This window comes from Nomascus leucogenys, chromosome 17, assembly GCF_006542625.1.
Source record: "Nomascus leucogenys isolate Asia chromosome 17, Asia_NLE_v1, whole genome shotgun sequence".
In the NCBI taxonomy this organism is placed as follows: domain Eukaryota; kingdom Metazoa; phylum Chordata; class Mammalia; order Primates; family Hylobatidae; genus Nomascus; species Nomascus leucogenys.
This window is the reverse complement of record NC_044397.1, coordinates 74523992-74547847: the sequence shown is the minus strand read 5'-3', so window position 1 is coordinate 74547847 and position 23856 is coordinate 74523992. Positions and strand designations below refer to the sequence as shown.

The 23856-nt window shown below is 39.4% G+C and overlaps 1 protein-coding gene across 1 annotated transcript in view; it reads left to right on the top strand.

Annotated features, from left to right (window-relative positions):
* GARS1 (glycyl-tRNA synthetase 1) overlaps positions 1–19906 on the top strand; it is a 39187-nt gene extending 19281 nt beyond the window's left edge. Inside the window, exons 9-17 of the mRNA XM_003270486.2 lie at positions 1881–2043; positions 3101–3265; positions 7362–7469; positions 8290–8435; positions 12109–12194; positions 14426–14535; positions 17315–17408; positions 18111–18301; positions 19605–19906. Of these exons, the coding sequence (XP_003270534.1) occupies positions 1881–2043; positions 3101–3265; positions 7362–7469; positions 8290–8435; positions 12109–12194; positions 14426–14535; positions 17315–17408; positions 18111–18301; positions 19605–19730 (1189 nt within the window). The 3' untranslated portion in view covers positions 19731–19906. The remainder of the gene's footprint in view (positions 1–1880; positions 2044–3100; positions 3266–7361; positions 7470–8289; positions 8436–12108; positions 12195–14425; positions 14536–17314; positions 17409–18110; positions 18302–19604) is intronic.
* The last annotated feature ends 3950 nt before the right edge of the window (positions 19907–23856 follow it).

Below are 23856 nucleotides of genomic sequence, written 5' to 3'. Positions count from 1 at the left end.
TTGGTCATTTTCACTTCAAAGTGTTGTGTCTGAATTCTGGCTAGTTTTGTTATGTCCCTTGCAAGTTCCTGACCAGAAGTCCACTAATTTTTTCATGAGTCAGCATCCTCCTGGCTTTTGTTCATGGTAGGACTAGGATTGGTTTATTTAGTGTTCCGATTCTTCTTGATGGCAGAGTTCTCTGGTGATTAATCTTTGCATAGCTGTATTTCTTTTTGTTAGTTTAGGGGTATTAGATTGTTCAGATGAAGATTTTCTAAAATTTTATTTTATTTTGATAGACTTGTCTGTCTTCCTAGCTTGTGTGTATTTTAGTTCTCTGCAGTTTCAGGTACAGTCTCTGAACTCAGATACAGTTACTCAGAATTCTGATGATTCCTGCCTCCTATCTATGAGAGCTGAGATTATTGATGAGTAAATTTTGTATGATTTGTATGATTTCAAGTCACACAGTGTGGTGCTTTGATATGCTTATACATTGTGAAATGATTACCACAGTCAAGCTAATTAACATAATTATCACCTCACATAGTTACTTTTTTTTTTTTTAGTGGCGAGATCTACTTAACATCTACTCTTTGAGCAGATTTCAGGTATACAGTGAATCATTAACTGTAGACACTGTGCTGAGATTTGTGACGGAACAGATGGAAAGACTTTGGCAGCAGCATTTTGGAGATTCTAGGCAGGGCCTGTAATTTATCCTGTCCCGCATTGTAGATGTTCAGTTGCTGTCAGCCCAATTATAAGCTATGTGAGGACAAACACCATGTTTGTTTCGCTCACATTTATATGGGTGCAGAAGATGTTTGCTAGTTGTTGAAAGACAACTAAAACATAGGTGCTACAGGACCAAATAAGAGACACTATTAAAAAATAAAAATTAAACCTCTTTTGCAGTGTATTTCATGTATTTTTGGGATCCATTTAAGCAATTTTACATTACTTGTAAAACATCTGAGATAATCATGGAAGTACACCAGAAAATGTGATTTTTCTTGAAAGAAGAGAGATTGATTTTGACTGATAAAATTAACTTGAAACACTTTCCCCGCAAATAGCTACTAAATTGCATTCAGAGAAATCTCTTCGGGAAACCATTACTATGTGCGCTTCATCATTAGGTAATTAGCTTGATGTTAGCTTGTTCAATTCATGCCTTATGTCCTTTGCCTTGAATAACACTTTATTTAAGAAGCTCTTACTCCAAAGAAGCCAGCTGTGTGATGCCATTATCAGCCATTTACTTTTTTGTAGCAGTAAAAAAGAAGAAATCAAACTGCTATGAAAGCTAAAGAACCATTTCATTTCACTTTTAATTTCCCATTCTTTAAAATGGGATGAAGAACTTCATTTAGTATATACTTATAAACACTTGCTAATGCTTTAAGGAAAACCATTTTATCTGGATGTCACTATTCAATATCTTATTTCTTATTTTGCATGTGATATTTGCGTATGTTTTCCTAATTTAAAAAACTATATTAATCTGCCTTTAACAAGTTATTTTCAGTTATAATCTTGGATGTAGCTGGAGGGAAGGAATTAATACTTCAGAGAAGTTAGATCATGTTTATTTTAAATAGTGAGTAATAAAATTTTCATTAATGTGTTTAAAAATAACCTTCACATGTACCCCATAAATTTGTAGAAATATAATACATCAAAAAAATAAAAATAACAACTACCCAGACAAATTTAATTCAAAATTTTTTTGGCCATTCCCTTAGGGAACCAACTTTCTGTTTAGTGAAAAAGACTACTACAGTATGGAGACTTTATCACTAGAATGCAGTTGAAAATAGGGGCCTTATTGTTTTTTGTTTGTTTGTTTTTTGTAGTTAAATATGCAGATTTATCGCTTATGTTTTTGCTTTCAGAGAATTCACAATGGCAGAAATTGAGCACTTTGTAGATCCCAGTGAGAAAGACCACCCCAAGTTCCAGAATGTGGCAGACCTTCACCTTTATTTGTATTCAGCAAAAGCCCAGGTCAGCGGACAGTCCGCTCGGAAAATGCGCCTGGGAGATGCTGTTGAACAGGTAGGATTCTGGAGGTAACTTAACTTAGATTGTGCCTGTTCAGGGTTTGCAGCAATTAGCAAATTCTATGTGTTCTGGGTGACAAAATATTTTATTTTGGCAGTCATTTGCTTTTTATACAGTACTTGATTTTGTACAGAATTTATTATACAATATTATTATAGTAAGAGAAAAATCACCTGAACATCTCAATTTGTGGGCCTTGGGGGAAAAAAATGTTTAGCGTAGCACTTGGAAAATAGATCTTGGTTTGCATTGTGCCTCACCAATTTAACTCTCAACAGTATGTACTACTTTGGGGGAGACAGAATTGGACCCACAGAAAGCAAGCCATCTGGGTTTCAGACTCTTCTCTATTACCCATAGCAGCGGAATAAGGCCTTGCATATAGGCACTTTGTAAATATTTGCCTGGAGAAGTGAGTGCGTGAAAACTTGCCAACAGTAGCTGCTGTCCACTAGTGGAGTGAGTTGCCTCTGGGAGCAGTGAGCTTCCTGGCCCTGAAAATACTCCTGGCAAGGTTGGACAATAGCTTGTCAGCCACTTTGCAGAGAAGACCTCTGCAGTGTATGGAGATGGGGCTAGATGTTTTCTAAGGTCCTTGCAAACACTAAAATGATTACGTGTACTCTATGGGGTTCACAAATTTCAGTGGGTAAGGATACATTAAAATCCCCTCAACATGTCTCATTACTTTGGTTAATTCAGAAGGGGATGTCTTTGCCATTCTTTAATGTCAATTATGAATATTGTTTTTAGCACTGTAGATTTAGAAGGTATGAGGTAATGGGCTGAATTTTTGCTGACCCAGTAAGTATGTTGGACAGATTTTGAATAACTCCATTATCATCATCTTGACATTAACCCATTAAAAAATAACCAAGATCTCATTCTGAGTATTTGAAATTGTTCTGCAAGCAAGATAAAATAGTTTGTGTTGGGTTTCAAATATTTTTCAGTAGAAGGAGTCAATGGAAACTGATATCTTGGCTTTGAAGAGTATTAATGTGTGTTTTCTTTTCTTCCTCCATGCTTGCTTGCTTATTGGTTGATTTAGGGTGTGATTAATAACACAGTATTAGGCTATTTCATTGGCCGCATCTACCTCTACCTCACGAAGGTTGGAATATCTCCAGATAAACTCCGCTTCCGGCAGCACATGGAGAATGAGATGGCCCATTATGCCTGTGACTGTTGGGATGCAGAATCCAAAACATCCTACGTAAGTGGAGTGCTGTTTACCATGTGATTTTCACATTGTTAACTTAGGAGCACAGGTATCAAAATGGATTTTTGTGCACTTTATGTCACAGAGGAACAAAGGGAAAAGAAAAGAGATCTTTTCCTGAGAAAACGGAAAAAGCAGTTGCCTCCTGCCTTTTTTATAAGTGTCCTAAGGAGTCCGTTTTAGTCTTAGATAGCTGAGAGAGAGAGTTAGTTGATGATGGGACAGTGCTGATGTGTACACTGCTGTACAGTGTATTGGCAGCATTACTGGCAATATCCTGTAGTGGATCTAAGACACATTGGCCTCTCCTTCCTGGGAAGAGTCCCAGCAAACATTGGAAATGGTGGAGAGGTTGAGTAAAGAAAGTCATAGTGCTCTTAGCTCAGTGAGCTATGTGGTAGCTTTGGGGAATATACTAGTTGATTCTGATCTCTTGCTTAAGAACTACCTTTCTCAAATGTTATGTATTTAACTCAAAATTCACAGACTATCTCCAGGTACCCTCCTGCCCCTGTGCCCTGTCACCCCTCCAGCCTCCACCACCAAACATGAACATCAGTACTGAGGCTGAGGGATGAAAGACATTTGCATATAGGAGATGCTGTCTATATTGGTGGCAGGACGAAATGTGGCATCTAAAACAAGGCTGAGAGTCTTTTGGCATTTCCCTTATTGGGTGTTAGAGAGGCTTCCTCGCCTACATAGAAAGAGACTTTAGTCCAGGGTCATTGGTTCCAGTATACCCTTGGTTTAGTTTTTACTTTTTAAAATGGCTTTCTTTTTATGGATTTTTAAAAATTAAAAATCAAAATTAGTCATATTTTAAAAAGTAATGACTACTTTTTTTTAAAACAAAAAGGAAAAAATAATTCTGAAGAATATTAAGTAGAAAATTAAACTTCCAGTTATATGCCTCTCCCCAGGTGTTTTATGTCTCTTCTCTATATTGAGCAAACATTTTCTATAAAGGACCAGATGGTAAATATTTTTAGTTTTATGAGTCTCTGTCACATAACTTTGTTGTTTTTTACAGCTTTTAAAAAATGTCCAAATTGGCTGGGTGTGGTGGCTCATGCTTGTAATCCTAGCACTTTGGGAGGCCGAGATGGGAGGATTGCTTGAGCTCAGAAATTTGAGACCAGCCTGGGCAACATAGCAAGACCCTGTCTCTACAAAAAATACAAAAATTAGCCAGGTGTGATAGCACGTCCCTGTAGTTTCAGCTGCTTGGGAGGCTGAGGTGGTAAGATCACATGAGCCCGGGAAGTTGAGGCTGTAGTGAGCCGTGATTGCACCACTGAACTCAAGCCTGGGCGACAGAGTGAGGCCCTGTCTCAAACAAACAAAAAAAGATCATGCTTAGCTCCATGGTCTTGGGTATGTCTGCCTTCTCTAGATGATTTTTCTATGTGTTCTAACACAGACATGCATAAATGCATAATAATATGCATATGTTTATAAATGGCTATTAATGATGTTGTTTTTAATATATTCTTTTTCCCTTGTGGAATTAGAAAGAATGACTGTAATCTGTTAGGATTTCCTAAGCAAGCTTGCTTGACATATGTCAAAATGATAATAGTAATTATTCTTAGGATTATGGGTGATCATTAATTTCTTTACACTTTTTAGATTTTCTGGGACTTCTTTTTATTTTCAGATCAAACCAATAAAATGTTTTTCCTTTTGTATGAGAAAAGATTATTTCTTTTCTTTTTGTTTCATACCCAGCTCCTTCTCTTAGTTTGCTCTGACTCTAATTTCAGATTAAACCAGATGTTGTTCTTGCTGTCTCAGTTAAGTGATTTGCTTAAGTCTCACAGCCAGTGAGTGGTGAGGCTGGGATATAAACCTGGCTGTCTGAAGCCAGGCTCATGCTCTTAACAGTTAGGCTGTACTGCTTTATAAACCCCACTGTATGCCTGCTAGTCCTTATCTGAGTGCCTCTGTGAGGGTTGGGGATCAGAAAATGGAAAGTCACTGGAAAACAGGGCTAAATGAAACGAGAAGCTCCAGAGTCCCAGAGGCTCTTAAGGAGAGGAGAGAACTCCTTTAGAGAGTTTAATACTTTTTGTGTGCTTTATATATTTTTTTAATAAAAAAAGTTACCATTGCAGTTAATGCCACACCAGTTCTTTCTGTCCAGAGAACTAACCACCATCCCAACGTTGTTGTTCTCAGGCACGTTTTTGTAATTTTTCCTTTTAGTACATAAATGTGAGTTGACATCTGTAGTAAATTACAACCACCAAACTATATGGTTAAGAACATAAGTATACTTACCAGTCGACATGTATAGGGAATGTCAGATTGCCAGGTTACATGTTTTTAGGCTTTGTTCTTTAATTCCTTTTGTTGTTGTTTTGTGTTGGAGTTTCTGAGCTCATATGAGTTTTATATTTGCTTGCTTTATTACAGACACCCCATGTGATAACATGTACTTGGAAGGCTTAGTAGTTTTTTCTTTTTTTTCTTTTTTTTTTTTTTTGCGACAGTCTCACTCTGTCACCCAGGCTGGAGTGCAGTGGTGCATTCTCAGCTCACTGCAGCCTCCGCCTCCTGGGTTCAAGCGATTCTCCTGCCTTGGCCTCCCGAGTAGCTGAGATTACAGATGCGTGGCACTGCACCCGGCTAATTTTTGTATTTTTCGTGAAGACGGGGTTTCTCCATGTTATTAGCCGGGCTGGTCTTGAACTTCTGACCTCAGGTGATCCGCCCGCCTCAGCCTCCCAAAGTGCTGAGATTACAGACATGAGCCACCATGTCTGGCCAAGCTTAGTAGTTTTGATGGTTGAATTTCCCCAAACTCTTTGGATCAAGGGCAAAAAAAAAATGAATCTTCATGAGAAGGACTAACTAGATATCTACCAAAATAAGCTTTTTACAAACTCTTGTTCTTATGGAAATAACGGGTTCTTAAGAGTTTCTCATAGTTGGGGTTTCTATAAGAAAGCACCACATACAGAGTGGCTTATAAACAACAGACATTGATTTCTCACCATTCTGGAGGCTGGAAGTCAAAGATCCGGGTGCCAGCATCGTCTGATACTTGTGAGGGCCCCATTCTCAGTCGCATACTGCCAACTTCTTGTTGTATCCTCACACGGTGAAAGAGGGCAAGAGAGCTCTCTGGGGTCCCAAATTCCAGAGATTAGGGCTCCATCCTCATGACCTAATCACCTCCCAAAGGCACCTCCTCCTAATACCATCACGTTGGGAGTTAGGATTTCAATATACGAATTTTGCTAAGGACACAAGCATTCAATTCACTGCAGGTTCTTTGAAAATAATTTAAATTTTGCTTTTTAAAAGTATCTTATGTGTGTATTTATAAAAAAGGGAACCTGGCATCAATGTGATCATAATGCTCTTATATAATTTTATTGTGTGACCTAAACTTTACCCACTCTTATACTGAGTTTTCTTTTGTTCAGTAAAGAAAGTGAATTGAATCCAAATGCCCACATTTATGGCCAGCTGAAGTATGTTAGTTAAGTCAGCCGTCTGATACCAAGTTGTGAGAACAGTAGGTACTTCATCTAAAGAATAGTGGTTTCTGCCAAATTCATTTGATTCCTGTTCACAAATTTGAACCAAATTTACAGGCTTTGTCTAGGTTCACATTTAATTTCCATAATTAAATTCCAGAATATATTAGTTTACCCCGCAGACTCAGTATAACAATATAAATCCATCCAGAAAGGAAGACTACTTTGTGTACAGTGTGAATTATATATTTCTTTCTTTCTTTTCTTTTCTTTTCTTTTTTAAGATGGGGTCTTACTATGTTGCCCAGATTGGTCTTAAACTCCTGGCCTCAAGTGATCCATCCACCTCAGCCTCCCAAGTACCCGAGATTACAGGCATGAGCCATCACACCCAGATCAGTGTGAATTATATTTTATAGGCTTATTACCTGCCTGATATATGAGGCTATTCCCATTTCAAATATTTATAAAATTTGAATGAAGATTATATAATCGAATTATCCTTGAATATATGAAAGGGTTATAATCTGCATGCATTTGTGAATGAACCCAATGTAAGTAATAATAAGTAAGTAATGTTTTTATTGATTATATCTTTTTAGGGTTGGATTGAGATTGTTGGATGTGCTGATCGTTCCTGTTATGACCTCTCCTGTCATGCACGAGCCACCAAAGTCCCACTTGTAGCTGAGAAACCTCTGAAAGAACCCATATCCTTTCTGGTCACTCCAAAAACTCAGGATTCACATGTGAACATCTTGCTAATGAATAAGTCCAAGTCTTTACCTTGTTCTATGGATAAATGGAGATGTTTTAGACACTGTAGTAACACTTGTTTAAACCTAGTATTTTACCTATCCCTTTGTTCCTTTCCTATTCTCTGTACTTGTAGTCTGAAGTGTGCCCACTCAATGTTTGGCCTTTAAAAGAAGCATATTTAGAAAAATGCTCTGAATATCTTTCAGAGCGTTAATAGTTTTTCTCAGTTGTTTCCAAAATGCACTTCACACCTGCACCTACCTACATGCTCTTTAAATAAAGGGTACCTGGTGAAAGCTTTTTCCATTAAAAGATGAGTGCCATTTGATAGTAGATGAAATAATAATTTAGCTCACTTGGTCTGAAAATCAGCAAAATAGAAATTTTGTTTTTTTACTAGGCATTGAATTTATGAGCTGATTTCTTAGGAGTAGGTCAGTGACAGGAAATAGATCTTGTTTTAAAAATTTTAGAAATAAATTCTTATCAGAAGTTCTTATCCTATGGGTTGGGTCATTGCTAATTAGATAACATCTCTTTTTTCTCACTGTAACTGGAAAAGTTTCTATTGATGGTGTTAATTTTTGGTGAGATTTGTCTGAATGATTTTGTGGACAGGTGTTTCATCTTGCCTTAAAATCAGAATAAACAGGATCTGGAGAACTGATAGAGAGCTGGGGTAGTTTTAAGTTGATAATTGGTTGTTCTCAGGCTCATTTTCTGCAATACTGAGGCAGTGCTGTAGTTTTGGATTCCTTGACTACTTCATACAAAACAGTCAATGTTGTTCAGTTTGAACCCAATAAAGGAGCAATTGGTAAGGCGTATAAGAAGGATGCAAAACTGGTGATGGAGTATCTTGCCATTTGTGATGAGTGCTACATTACAGAAATGGAGATGCTGCTGAATGAGAAAGGGTAAGATATCAGATGTTTACTCTTCCATGGGCTCCAGTCAGTTGTGTCATCTGCCAGGTTCTGAAAGTTAGGGTGAGATTAACTTCTTAAGATATTTTGCAGGTAAGTGCTGTATCTTGGCTGCATTTGAAGGACTGTCTTTGCTGAGATTTTGGCATTATAGCCTGAAAAAAGATTTGAAATAGAATATAAAGACTTTTTTTTTTCCTAGTAACTGTCTTAAACAAAGAGACTTGTCTAGCCAGGCCAAGGAAGGGTTAGAAACTACATCTACTATCTCTCAGGTCACTTCTCTCTCCTTTTTGGAGGTTTAGAATACTCTGTAATTGTTTAAGCGTGAATATAAACAATAGAGAAGGCCGGGCACAGTGGCTCACGGCTGTAATCCCAGCACTTTGGGAGGCTGAGGTGGGCGGATCATGAGATCAACAGATCGAGACCATCCTGGCTAACACAGTGAAACCCCGTCTCTACTAAAAATACAAAAAAATTATCCTGGCATGGTGGCGGGCGCCTGTAGTCCCAGCTACTCAGGAGGCTGAGGCAGGAGAATGGCATGAACCTGGGAGGCGGAGCTTGCAGTGAGCCACCATCGCGCCACTGCACTCCAGCCTGGGCAACAGAGTGAGACTCAGTCTCAAAAAAAAAACAAAACAAAAATAAAATAGAGGAAGGCCTTTAACGGAATACAACAAAATCCAGCGCTGAACAATGTAAAACTTACAATATCCAGCAAACAATAAAAATTATTATATATATGAAAAAGCAGGAAAGTGAGGAGTAAAGTCAGTCGAAAGAAACACCCAGAAAAAATAAACATGATGCAGTAAATACATAAGGATGTTAAAGCACTTATTATAAATATGCTTCATGTACTCAAGGGTGTAAAGGAAAACATGAACATGTGAGGTGAGAAATGGAAAAATATATGTGTAATATGGATATAAACACATGTTTTTTATATATATAAACAACATAAAACATTTAGGGGCAATATCTCAAATGAAAATGTCACTGGATGGGATTAACAGTAGATTAAACATTACAGAAGAAAGGTCATTGAACTTAAAGACATAGCAACTCTCCAAAATGAAGCATAGAAAAAAATGAGACTGGGAAAAAAATGTCCAGTGCGACAATATCAGGCAGTCTAATGCATGTGTAATTGAGAGTCCTAGAGAGGGTGTATAGAAAAAATATTATACAGTAGCTGGAAAATTTCCAAATTTGATGAAAATGGTAAAACTACAGATTCAAGAAGCTTAGCCCCAAGCAGGATAAACACAAAGATGACCACATGAAGACCCATGAGAATCAAATAGCTATAAACCAGGGAGGAAGAGAAGAACCTTTAAAGCAGCTAGTGGGGAAAAAGACTCATTACATAAAAGCAAACGAAGATAAGAATGATTAGAATTCATACCAAACCTACGCAGATCACAATATAATGGAATGAAATCTTTTAAAGTGCTTGAAGACAAAATTCCTACACCCAGCAAAAATATCTTTCAAAAGTGAAGAGGAAGTACTTTAAGGCCAAGCTTATCCAACCTGCGGCCTGCAGGCTGCATGTGGCCCAGGATGGCTTTTGATGCTGCCCAACACAAGTTCGTAAACTTTGAAAAAAACATTATGAGGTTTTTTTGCAATTTTTTTTTCTTAGCTCATCAGCTGTCATTAGTGTTAGTGTATTTTATGTGCAGTCCAAGACAGTTCTTCTAGTGTGGCCCAGGGAAGCCCAAAGATTGAACACCTCTGTTTTAGACAATCCAGGGCTCTGAAAGTGCATTGCCAGCAGACCTCCACTATGAGAATTTAAGGCACTTCTTCAGGCAGAAGTATGAAAGTTTAGATGTACCCAGAGGATTTGAGAGATCTAGAAATGATAAATATGTGGGTAAATAGAAATGGCATTTTCTCTCTCATCTCTTAATTTCTTTAAAAGATAATGGAAATAATAATATGGGATTTATAACGTGGAAGTAAAATGTATGCTATCAGTAGCACAAAGGGTGGGAGCAAAGAATTGGGAATATACTCTTGTGAGGTGTATATATTATATGTGAAATGGTGTAATATTACTTGAAGATAAACTATGATAAGTTAAAAAATGGATAGAGTGAACTCTAGAGCAATCACCTGGAAAAAAAACACAAAAAAACCAAGGGGTGTAACTAATAAACCAGTAGTGGAGATAAAGTAGAATAAGAAAAAATATTCCACAAGAAGATGGGAAAAGAGGAAAAGGAACAAAGAACAGATGGGACAAAGATGAACTCTTGCAAGTTGAAGATATCTGTTTCAGAAAAATTTAAAAACATTTCTGGTCTTCCACAATGAACATCTATTTATACTAAATATCAAATCCCATTAAAATGGACTAAGTTATATTACTAGTTAAATAACATTATCCATAAACACAGTTTGCTTTATTAATTATTCTCAAATAATGGCTGTCTCCTTGTCAATTGCAACTCTTTTTTTTTTTTGAGATGGTGTCTCACTCTGTCACCCAGGCTGGAGTGCAGTGGTGTGATCTCAGCTCACTGCAACCTCCGCTTCCCAGGTTCAAGCAATTCTCCTGCCTCAGCCTCCCAAGTAGCTGGAACTACAGGTGTGCACCACCACGCCTAGCTAATTTTTTGTATTTTTAGTAGAGATGGGGTTTCACCATGTTGACCAGGCTGGTCTTGAACTCCTGACCTAAGGTGATCCACCTGCCTTGGCCTCCCAAAGTGCTGGGATTACAGATGTGAGCCACCACGCCTGACCCAATTTTAACTCTTTTATAGCTGTTAACTATGATACACTTAGATGGTGCTCACAGAGAGGATGCATATGACACTGTGTTTGTAATGGAACTTTTAATGCATGCACACACAGACTTCAGAGAGAATAGTAAAAACGGAAGAATTTAGTGAACACCAGTCAGATGAGACATGAGATTATCACAGGTGGAAACTAGCAAAATACAGTTGTAACATATGCCAACTATCGAGCTTCCGAGACAACCACATGAGGGCTCTGTATCCTAGCACTGAATTGCTTGGGAGGCAAGAGAAATCCAAATTGATATTCAAAATGTGAGGAAATAACTCCTAAGCTGAAATACAGGTATTACATGAAGCTCTTTATAAAGATGAATTCTTATAACCTGAAACGAAATGGGCATATCTCAGGACACAAATACATGGCAGCCATGATTTTGAGGGGGATGATGTTTTATATTGCCATATGAAACAGAAACATTAAACTTCTTTTAAACTGATCTTCATCAACACAAATGTCAAAAAATAGTGTGGGTATTGGATTGTAAGATTACTTCTGTAAGATGGCATGCTGGTTCGTTTGTACATTTGTTGGGACAGTAATGAGAACCCTTGTGTTTTTACCAGCAGGCCAATTTCTGACAAAGTTGTTATTATTCTAAAACTGAATTTTCAAAAAGTTGTTTTTGGTTTTACCTTGATCTCAAAACCAAAGGAATTTGTCATTAAGTCACTTGTGGAATTTTATAAAACTAGTCAAAATTTGGTGTATCTCCTCAGAGTACTTTTTGGTGCCATTGTTAGACTAATACTTAATTGGTATTTCTTATGAAATAATTTAAATTTGACATCACTTATTATATCTGGGTTTGAACTAATACAAAATGTGTTTTGTTTCTTTGTAGGGAATTCACAATCGAAACTGAAGGGAAAACATTTCAGTTAACAAAAGATATGGTCAATGTGAAGAGATTCCAGAAAACACTATATGGTAAATTTGTAAAAATAATAAACAAAAAGTCACTGCTCCTTAAAGCTTTTGTTGTTGTTTGAGACAGGGTCTCGCTCTGTCACCGAGGCTGGAGTGCAGTGGCACAACCTCTGCCTCCTGGGCTCAAGCGTTCCTCCCTCCTGTCTCAGCCTCCCAGTTAGCTGGGACTACAGGTGCACACTACCATATCCAACTAATTTTTGTATTTTTTGTAGAGATGAGGTTTTTGCCATGTTGCCCAAGCTGATCTTAAACTCCTAGGCTCAAGCAGTCCACCTGCCTTCGCGTCCCAAAGTGCTGAGATTATAGGCATGAGTGACCATGCCTGGCCCTCATTCCCTGTCTTCTTTGGCAAAATAACTTGTTAAAAAGTCATTTAGGGGCCAGGTGCAGTGGCTCACGCCTGTAATCCCAGCACTTTGGGAGGCCAAGGCAGGTAGATCACGAGGTCAGGAGTTCGAGACCAGCCTGGCCAACATGGTGAAACTCCGTCTCTACTAAAAATACAAAAATTAGCTAGGCATGGAGGTGTGCACCTGTAATCCCAGCTACTCGGGAGGCTGAGGCAGGAGAATCCCTTGAATCCGGGAGGCGGAGGTTGCGGTGAGCCGAGATCATGCCATTGCACTCCAGCCTGGGCGACGGTGCAAGACTCCGTCTCAAAAAAAAAAAAAGTAATTTAGACCAGTGATGTTTCATGCTTTTTTAAAAGTTAAGAAGGTGATTTTTTTGTAGAACAAATTCTGTGAATTAGGCAATGAGTAATATGGAGCATGTATGAAGGATGCTGAAGTTTATTTGTGGCTGAATTGAAATTCCTGGAAACAGAGTAGTAGTGGGTGTTTGAGAAGCTACTGCCAGTGGAGAGAGTGAGCATACCTTTCCTTTTGTTCTTGGCTTATCTTGTAGCCAGGCTTCAGTGAGCAGTGGTAGGAGTAAGCGGGGGCTTCTCCATCACGCTCTGGGGCTTTATAGCCATGATCCTGGCAGCTGGTTCAGAGCTGCACATCACCGTTACTCGGATACCACAGAAGGATGGGGGGGGACATGCCTTGATCATGTCTCTAAAGTATTACTGTTTATCATAGACAAACAGGCTCTCTTTTCCCCTACATGTGTGAGTTTTTGGTACCAATGATCTCATTTCCCAAAAAACATAAACTCTCCAAGGTTATGACCAGTTATCTTAGACCTGGACATTGCTTAGCAGTGCTTCTTCCTTTCCACATAATAAGTAATAATTATCAGTGTATTTCCTGTGTATACCACGGGTGTTGTCTTACCCACAGGAAGAGCTGTGAGCGCCTGTAAGATGTCTTTGATGGAGTGCTGTTCTTTGAGCAAACTCTCCCCTAAGGGCGTCCTGACCCCAGAACCTTGATGATACAGTGCCAGTAATTTGGTTCTGAACAAGTTCTTATCAAGATAACAAGCTAAAACGTTAAACAAACACAAACCATATAATACTTTTTTGTATGTAGGAATCGTTTTTGTGAATTTTGCCAGCTGTGTTAGATTTTAAATTCTAGCAAAATCTTATTAAAAGCCTTAGATTTTTTATGCTTTCTGGGTAGCCGAGGCAGGTAATAGAGACAAAGTGTAGCTGCTGCTATTCATAGTTTGCCAACTGGTGAAGGAATATTCTGGTAACTCAGGTTTCATTTTTACACAGTATAAACAGAATTTGGTGAAAGATTTTTTCACTCCAACTTTCTCTTCAAAGGCATGTTTCCCATCAGCAAATAGTTTTTAGGTATATTCTAGTTTCTTTGTTCTGATACACAGAGATAAAAATCCATCTAGAATAGAGATATTTTTAGTGCTAAGAATTTTTTTCTTTTCTTTTTTGTTTTCTTTTTTTTTTTTTTTCTTTGAGACAAAGTATCGCCCTTATCTTCCAGGCTGGAGTGCAATGGCGTGATCCTGGCTCACTGCAACCTCTGCCTCCTGGGTTCAAGCGATTCTCCTGCCTCAGCCTCCTGCGTAGCTGGGATTACAGGCACCTGCCACCACACCCAGCTAATTTTTGTATTTTTAGTAGAGACGGGGTTTCACCATGTTGGCCAGGCTGGTCTCGAACTCCTGACCTCAGATGATCCACCCACCTCAGCCCCCCAAAATGCTGGGATTACAGGTGTGAGCCACCGCAGCCGGAGAATTGTTCAGAGAGAATCTGAAATGCATTATGTGGTATTTGAGAGAATGTTATTGAATTTCTATCTCTTTTGCAGTGGAAGAAGTTGTTCCGAATGTAATTGAACCCTCCTTCGGCCTGGGTAGGATCATGTATACGGTATTTGAACATACATTCCATGTACGAGAAGGAGATGAACAGAGAACAGTAAGTTGTCGTGTACAGTGTGCTGTTGTTATAGTGTCAGAAAATAAAAATTTTCTGAATTACATCGTGAAGTACATTAATAAGACTCTAGAATGATCAATTAGTTATTACTATAATCTAGTGCTATTAACACTCATCTTTGCTTAAGTATGTATAGACAAACCAGTTTCCTGTGTTATCTTATTTGAGCTTTAGGTTATTGTAGAAGCTATTGTTTTAGTTGCCTGGTGCTCTCTATTCTTAGACTGAACCTATTTACTTTGGGGAACAATCTGTATTATGTCAATGGAAGGAATGGTACTTTCTGGATATGCTGTGTTTCAGAAAATTGGGAAGGGTGAGATGACTCATAGAATTTAGCCAGACCACTAAGCTGTACCTATACTCTGGTAAAGTATCAAAGGGAACCCTCTCAAACTGCATAGAATTGTCTGGGGTACTTTTGGGGTAAAGATGTGAATTCCTAGGTTCTACTCCAAAAATGCTGATTCACTAGGTCTGAGACCCAGGGATCTGGGTGTTTTTTTTTGAAAAATAAAAATCCTGGGTTATTTCACTGTGAAAACTTGACAGATCATAAATGGGATAATAGTTATCTGGGGTATAGCCTTTCCTATCATTCAAGTATTGCTGAAGATAGAAGTTTATAAGAAGTCTTCATTAGCTCCCACAAATTTTCTTTTGGGTCTGATGCTTCTGAATCACTGCTGCTCGCCTTCTTCCTCTTTATCTCCTTGCCTTACTTCACCATTTTTACCTCACCTCTGCCTGCAGAAGTTACACTCCTGGGCAGATTACTAGGAAAGCCAACCAGAAGAATGGCTAGAAAGGAGAGGTTGTATATGTCAAGTTAATTGAAAGAAACAGTGTCATCCACTTGGCCATTCTAAAGCTTGAGTGTACGTAATGTTAGACATCAACCCTGTGGTTCTTTCTAGGATATTTAACCTTGAAGAATGAACTAGTGAGTTCTTGGCACCGGTACTTTAGTCTGACACACTATTGTAATACATAGCTAATAAAGTTAGTATGGTACTCTCTGCCCTAAAGTTGCATCTTCATTTCCCAACCTTGAGGGAGCAGCCCTATTCAACAGATTGTAAGAACCTGGGCTAGGCCCCAGGTGCGCAAACATAAGGCTTGGTTCTTTTTGAGAAATGATGACAAACATAACTGCATGTGTTCCTTTTAGATGTCAAGTCTGCCTCAAGCTTTGTCTGCTTATTTTTCTAATAAAAAGGTTTTAGAAAATCTTTTAGCTGTTCCTTTGAATCTAACAATATTAATATAACTAGAGCTTTAATAGAAATTTCATAAGGGCTAAACAAGAATAAATTAGTCACAGTGTTTTATGAATTGCATGAATTCCCATCATGAAGAGAAATTTGATTAGGCTGTGGGAAGCCAAAAATGTTTCTTAAATTATTAGCACCTAGTTCCTCAATCCATTTGCCTATAAATTTGGTATAAAAACATTGCTAGTGAAATTTTAAAAATTATTTTTCTATAAAGGCAGGTCCCTATTACTGTCTTATATGAAATAGAAATATCTCAAGATGGAGGAAGGGAATAGAATTCTGAACCTTCTGTGATGTGAGCAGCCATATTGGTGGAATACAGGCCTGCCTTAGAGTGGGATATTCATTGCTTGGCAACAAAGGTTAATTGAACTTTGGGTGAGAGGCTAAAGTGGAACCTGTGTCATTCATTATTTTTATGGGACAGATTTATTCTGTGTTTTGCCTTCAAGTGAACCTTTTGTACAAGTATTAAGAACTGCCTTCAGTTCCCATTTCCAACCTAAAGTGGTAAATTGGTTTGCCTTCCACAGAATATTTTTATTTTCGCCTTTTTTTTTTTTTTTTTTTGGTTTCGCTTTGTTGCTCAGCTGGAGTGCAGTGGCACAATCTCAGCTGACTACAGCCTCAAACTTCTGGGCTCAAGCAATCCTCCTTCTTCAGCCTCCCAAGTAGCTGGGACCACAGGTGTGCCTCACAATGCCCAGCTAATTTTTTAGTTTTTGTAGAGATGGGGTCTTGCCATGTTGCCCTGGCTGGTCTTGAATTCCTGGGCGCAAGCAATTCTTCTGCCTCAGCCTCCCAAAGTGCTGGGATTACAGGCATGAGCCACTGTGCCCAGCCTTATTTTTGCTTTCTTTGATTTCTGAGTTACTCAGAAACTATTTCAGAGCAGTTTAAGAAGACTGTACTTTTTGGTGTAGGTATATGGAACATCTTTTTTTGTTTTGTACTATTTCTTTTGGACATACGTTTGTGAGCTAATTAAACTTTTCTGTTTCACTTGGTCACTAAGGTTCATAGGTTTCTCTCTTAAAAGACAGAATGGGCTTTGGTTTGGGTCACTGCCACTTGTTTGAATATTTAGGTAGTCTCCACAGAAAGTCTTTTATGTGGAACCAAAAAATTACCATCTTTTATATACAGTAGCTTTCAGAATGCTTTCACATTATTTGACTTTTTTAGTAACGGGCTTGTGAAGCAAGCAGAGCAGGTGGTAGAGACCTGCTTTTTAGCTGGAGAAACTAAGGTTCAGAAAGAGTTCATGAGTTGGCCTAAATTCGGAGCTGAAACCAGGTGTTTCTGATGCTGTTTCTGCTTCTCTTTTGCCATACTGCTTTTCATGTCATGTTTTCTGGCATTTTGGTAATGATGTTATGCTTGAACACTTGCTGAATATTAACCTCTTTTGGTTTGGGATATTAGCATTTAGATATTTACAAATTAACATATTTGGATTTTTTTCTTTTTAAACCATCCAGTTCTTCAGTTTTCCTGCTGTAGTCGCTCCATTCAAATGTTCCGTCCTCCCACTGAGCCAAAACCAGGAGTTCATGCCATTTGTCAAGGAATTATGTAAGCAAATTCAATTGGGTAAACTCCATGGGAACACCATCAAGGAGACTGAATTTTAGGAAATGTATCGTTTATTTCAATAAAAATATAGATTGAATAAAGAATATAAATGATTTTATAAACAGTACATGATTTTAGCCTGTACTCTTATTTCTGAGAGGATATGCTTGCTCAGATGTTTTATTCTGGCATTTGAGTGAGTCAAGGTAGGACCCAAGAGTCAGATTTAAAAATTATTTACTTCTCATACTGACCTTGGTGCTCAGTTCATCGAGGGAAGCTGAGTGGAGTGTAGCAACCATAGTGGATCTATAGCCACAGAATCCACAGCCCTGAAAGGAATCCTGGTGGTCACCTGGCACATCCCACTTATTTCAGAGTTGGGAAATGGGGAGAGTCCATTGACCTGCTTAGAGCCATAAAAATAGAGGTGGTGGAGTCAGGACTCACCTTCTGGCCTTGGCTCTTGGTCCCATATTTGTTCCCCCTATAGCTATATCAGATGGAGGTATGAGTGAAGATTTGGATTCCCGCAAGGGATTTATTAAACTTTAGGGATATTTCTTTCTCTTGCAACTCAACTTGTTGCTTTCTTGTCTTGGTCCCTTTTGTAAGTCTCCTGGGCTTGTAAGACAGTAGTTAGATAATACTGGGCTTAACTCCATTGTTTTATTTTTAATTTACTTTGTTTATTTTGGATAGCGGAAGCCCTGACAAGGCACGGAGTGTCTCACAAAGTAGACGATTCCTCTGGGTCAATTGGAAGGCGCTATGCCAGGACTGATGAGATTGGCGTGGCTTTTGGTGTCACCATTGACTTTGACACAGTGAACAAGACCCCCCACACTGCAACTCTGAGGGACCGTGACTCAATGCGGCAGATAAGAGCAGAGGTATCTGGCCTTCTCTTTGGCATTTTTAGCCTTAGAAATGTGTACTGCCTCTTACTGATTTGTGTTGGATTTTGATGTGTTTATGCTCCCTTTCCTTTTTTTTTCTTTTTAATTTTAATGAACGGCTTGTATCAGACAGAGCCCAGATTCTCAAGTCCCCCTGGTTTAATTATGAAAATATGCATTAGCACTTCTCTAATATTTTATAAACATTTGTGTTGCTCCGGGCTCATTCTCCAGCAGTTTGCTTTTATACTTGTTTGTTTATTGGGCAATAGAAATATGATCCTAAGAATTTGTTGCCATAGTTTTATTGGTAGGCTTTTGAGGGGTTAGACATTTTAATCTTTTATTTTTACAGACACGTATACATGTGTATGTATAAGCTTTTCCATGTTCATATATTCAAAACAGTGAATCATGTTTCAGTAATTTTGGTCAATAGGAAGGCAGTAATGGAGATGGTAGAAGCACAGAAGGGGAAGGATGTGTGGTAAGGGAAAGGAAAGAGTAGCTGCTTTAATTGACATCTGCCTGCCTAATTTATCACCTTTGGGCACATACTTCAAGTGCCTGTTCCGTGCTTAGCTTGATACAGATAGTAATAGGGAAAACAGAAGCAAAAAACTGCTTTTTCTTCTGAAGGAGTTTATAGTCTAATCCAGAAGTCGTGAATTTCTAGCTTGACTTTTTAGAGACCATCTGGCTACTCTGGAGCTGTGTCCCCATCTGGGTGTGGTTCTCAAAAGTGTGGTCCCTAGACCAGCAGCATCAGTATCCCCTGGAAATGTATGAGATAAGCAAAACCTCCACCCCAGACCTACTACATCATAAACTGGGGGTGGAGAGGCAGAGGGGGCAGGCAGAACTTCTTTAGTTTTAGCAAGACCTCCAGGTGATCCTGGCGTGCACTCAAGTTTGAGAACCATTGCTGTGTGGCAGCCAGTGTTTGGTTTTGGCTGAGGAACAGTAGCCTTGGTCAGAGCTCTCCAGTTTGCCAGTCTTATATAACTCCCTCACACGAGTTACTTGACTGAATCCTGTTTGTTCTAATAGTTAAATTTAATACACACGAAGTAACTTTAAGGGACATGGAGACTTAGAAAAGTTAGGAAAGGCTTTGTGGCAGAATTGAGTTGTCTGGGGGAACTGGTGGGCGTTGTGGGCTAGAAGAAGAGCATGAACCCATTCCCGGCATGACATTGTTTGGCTCTGTGTAAGGTTTCCTGAGTTCAGGATGAATCTTATTCTTAAAAATCTGAACAAGTTGGTTGATACTTGGCTTCTCTTTCCTTGTCTGTAGGTCTCTGAGCTGCCCAGCATAGTCCGAGACCTGGCCAATGGCAACATCACATGGGCCGATGTGGAGGCCAGGTATCCTCTGTTTGAAGGCCAAGAGACTGGTAAAAAAGAGACAATCGAGGAATGAGGACAATTTTGACAACTTTTGACCACTTGCGCTAATAAAAAAAACAAAAACAAACAACTCTTATGTCCACTTTACAAAAGAAAACAGCATTGTGATTACTCCCAGGGACCGTATTTTATCTTCAGTGGCTGCCTGATTTTACCCCCACAATTAAAGTTGAAGGAATCCTGAACAAACTTGTGATCTATTTGCTCGTGTTTTTACATTTTCAGCAAGGCCGTGTCTCCCATGTTTGGGTAGACATGCTCATGGCTTAATGTTAAACACAGTTAACACTTTTTAAAAAATTAACAGCTTTATTGGGGTATAATTTACATACCATGAAAATAGCCTGTTTTAAGTGTACAGTTCAATGATGTTTAGTATATTTACAGAGTTGTGCAACCACCACCACAAACCAATTTTAAACATTTTCATCACTCCAGAATAAGTCTCATGCTCATTTACGTCACTCCCATTCTAACCTCAGCCCAGGCAACCATTCCTCTACTTGCTGTCTATTGATTTACCTTTTCTATTTATCTTTTTCTGAGAAAATGATGCACTGTGCAGGTACTGTGACAGCAGTCTCCAAGCAGGTGAAATGACTTCTGGGAAAGCCTGAGGCGAGGATGGGGTGGCAGGAGTGGTGCAGTGGAGGAGGAAGTGTGCTGGAGTGGTGCTTTAGGGCTGCTAACCCCACTGTTTGCAGATTCTCCAGGAGGGGAGGGCCTTGACAGATTTGCCTTCTATCTTAAGGCATGCTTGCACTCGGCTCTGCTGGTAGCCTGGAAATCATTAAGCTCCTGATGCTAGGGGAACCCATCTGTCTCGTCTGATTTAGCAGTTCCTGACCATTGCAGTGTCTTGATTCTAGCCTAGTAGTTTTTGGCTCAGGTTTTAAGATACTTTACTTCTTTTATGTTTTTGTATAGAAAACTCAGAAGACTATGCTTATTTGTAAGGGAAAAATTCCAGGTTGTGTGAATTTGAGCAGCTGTTTATTTGCAGACCTATGACCTTATCTAGTGTGCCCACTTCTTCCCCCGCAGTATTGGATAGAGGAGTGTTGATCTCCAGTGTGCCCTTTTGTCTCTGGTATGAAGAGCAATTGAAGTTGTGATTTCTTAGATGTAAAGTAGGAATCTCCCAGGGATTTCCCTCATTTGTATCTCATCTCCGATGGTGCCTACTGCAGTGCTGTACATACTAGGTCTTCAATAAATAGTCTTTGGATGAGTCTTGAATTTTTGAACAGCCTTCTTTTTTGAACAAACCTCTTTGGGAGGAAAGCCTTATACTGAAGCATGCTTCTCTTCTGTCTCTGCTTTTATGAGCATTCATTATTAAATTAGAAGGAGCTAGATTTTAAATAAACTGAGTTTTCATTTTCTAGGGGTTTCTCTCACTTCGAATTCCATATAATATAGCTTGTAACTGGGCATATGTTCTAGCAGCTTTACATTGGCAGAGGGCTGCCCTAACTTTGAATTTATTTACTTCCTTTTACGGCAGGTACCTCCATAGTCAAACAGTCACCACAGCCTCAAACATTGGTTTAAGCTCATTAATAGGGAAAGATACATTAAGTACATAGTGAGATTTACCTATCAGGTTGGTGCCAAAATAGTTGCGGTTTTTGCCATTAAAAGTAATGACAGGCTGGGCGCGGTGGCTCACGCCTGTAATCCCAGCCCTTTGGGAGGCCAAGGCGGGCGGATCATCTGAGGTCAGGAGTTCGAGACCAGCCTGGCCAACACGATGAAACCCCGTCTACTAAAAATACAAAAATCAGCCAGGTGTGGTGGCACCTTCCTGTACTCCCAGCTACATGGGAGGCTGAGGCAGGAGAATCTCTTGAACCTGGGAGGCGGAGGTTGCAGTCAGCTGAGATTGTGCCACTGCACTCCAGTCTGGGCACAGAGCGAGACTCCATCTCAAAAAAAAAATAAATAAATAATGACAAAAACCATAATTACTTTTGCACCAACCTAATACTTTGGATCAGAAAGGGATTGGAACCAAACCTCTCTTCCCTTTTCATTGGCAAATACATTTGTCATGAGGTAGAGGCTGGATATTGAATCTGCAAGGCCTCTTTTGTTCCTTCCCCTGGATAGCAATGTGTGATTTCTCCTGGATCACCTGCTCTAAAGCAGGACTCTAAAGTGACTGATACCTGAGTGAAGGAGACAGTCTGGCAGCAGAGCTCTCTGGTTCTGTCTGTACCATGTTTGCTTGATTTTAAGCACAAGCAGTTGAAGTGCTGTTTTCTAAAGGAAGAGACTCTTTACACACAAGTTTGCGTATGCATACGCACACACCTCTTCTGTTCAAGCCCAGTGTGTATTTAAAGCATGTGTCTTTCTGGCTTAATGCTCTTTGAGGCCTTTTGTATTATTTATATACCTGTATGTACTGGACTGTGGGCTAAACAAGAGCGAGACGAATAGCATTGTATCTCAGAGAAGTTACTCCTGTTTATTACCTCTCCCAAAAATAATGATGGGGGAAGGTCAGATTCTAACTAATTTCCATGAACTGTTATGTAAGAACACAGGAATTAGGTTTTTAATACTTAGGTTGGAATTCGGGGCATTCAGTCAAATGCAATGTGGAGTTACTTCTAGAGAGGCTATCTGTGCCTGGCTTCTGCAGGACTCCACCACCTTAATATTGCCCAACAGCTCATAATAGCAAAATAGTGAATATAGATGGTTTTACAGAAAAGGAATTCATCACCAAGTCTAAAGAACATGGAAATGATCTTACTATTTTCATGAGCTGGTACTAAAGATGTCAGACGTCTCAAGTTCTTTGTGATAAGAACTTGCAAAATCATTTTTTTCATTATAAGTCACATGAAGTAGATTCATTCTAGACCTTTATTTACTACGCCCTTAACCAGTGTAATTGCAGGGTAATGGCAGCAACTGTCTTAGTCAGTGGAGTCTATTCCTTGAGAGGGCTGGATGCCCTAGAGATAAATCCAAATTATCTCTGGTTATAGTTGCCCTGAAATGAACCTTCTTTCTCAAAGGAAAACTATTATCTGTATCTCTTGGGCTGGGCTAGGATGGAGAGGCTTTGAGAGCATTGCTTGCACTGGCATCTTTGCTGATAGTCTGACAATGTTTAAGGCAGGTGTTTGTGGCATTTGGCCATTGTTCCTTATCATTGCTTATATCGAGAGGCTTTGAGAGCATTGCTCGCACCAGCATCTTTGCTGATAGTCTGGCAATGTTTAAGGCAGGTGTTTGTGGTATTTGGCCAACACCAAAGTGAAATTTAATTGAAGATTCAGTAAGTATAAGTGGATGACTAATTTTGCTGTGCCTCAACGTTCGCCTGTTGTTGCCTGTTCAATAATTCTTGGTTATTGAGCTGCCTCTAAGCAGTAATTGTGTTAAGCCTGTGTGGATATCTAGAGGAATGTCTTCTCTAGAAATTGGGATGTGATTTGGGAGTATCAACAGGGGTTGCTTGAGAGGTGCGGCCTGCAGCTTCGCCCTTCTGGCTAAGAGCCCCTTCACTCTTGCTGGCGACATGCCCCCCTCTTGCTGGATGGGCTATCTTCCTTGCGTGTTGAAGGACACACCTTTGAAAATCTGTTGCCTCAGTAAAAGATGTTGGGGCAGTAGTTCTCAACCCTGGCTGCACATTAAAGTAACTTGAGTTTTAAAAAAAACTCATGTCTGGGCTCCTCCTTAAACCAATTTAATGAGTTGAGGGTGGGAGCTGGGCATCACTATGTTAAGTCTCTTAGGAGAAGCACCACTACCACTGTTGCACCTTGTGAACTTTCTGGCCGTGTGAAAGGCTGGACCCATTGCTCTCTCAAAAGAGGTTTCCTCTGAGAATGTGAATGTGTAGGACATTGTATCCAGTGAGACAATTAGAGAAGTAGATGTGAGAGTGGGGAAGTGAGCAGTAGGATTTCTGTTTTCCCAGGGAATTTTAGGGAACCTTATTCTTGCTGCATGAGCGTAGTGGTGCCAAAGAGCAGAGGGGTGCTGTGAGCTCTGGGCCAGAAATAAAGTAGGCTGGCTTCTTGTCCTGACTCTTCTAGTGTCTGAACCTAATGATAGTTTCAGGAACTTGAGGCTGGGAAGAGAGAGCCCTTCTCTCTTTGGGAGCCAGAGCTCTC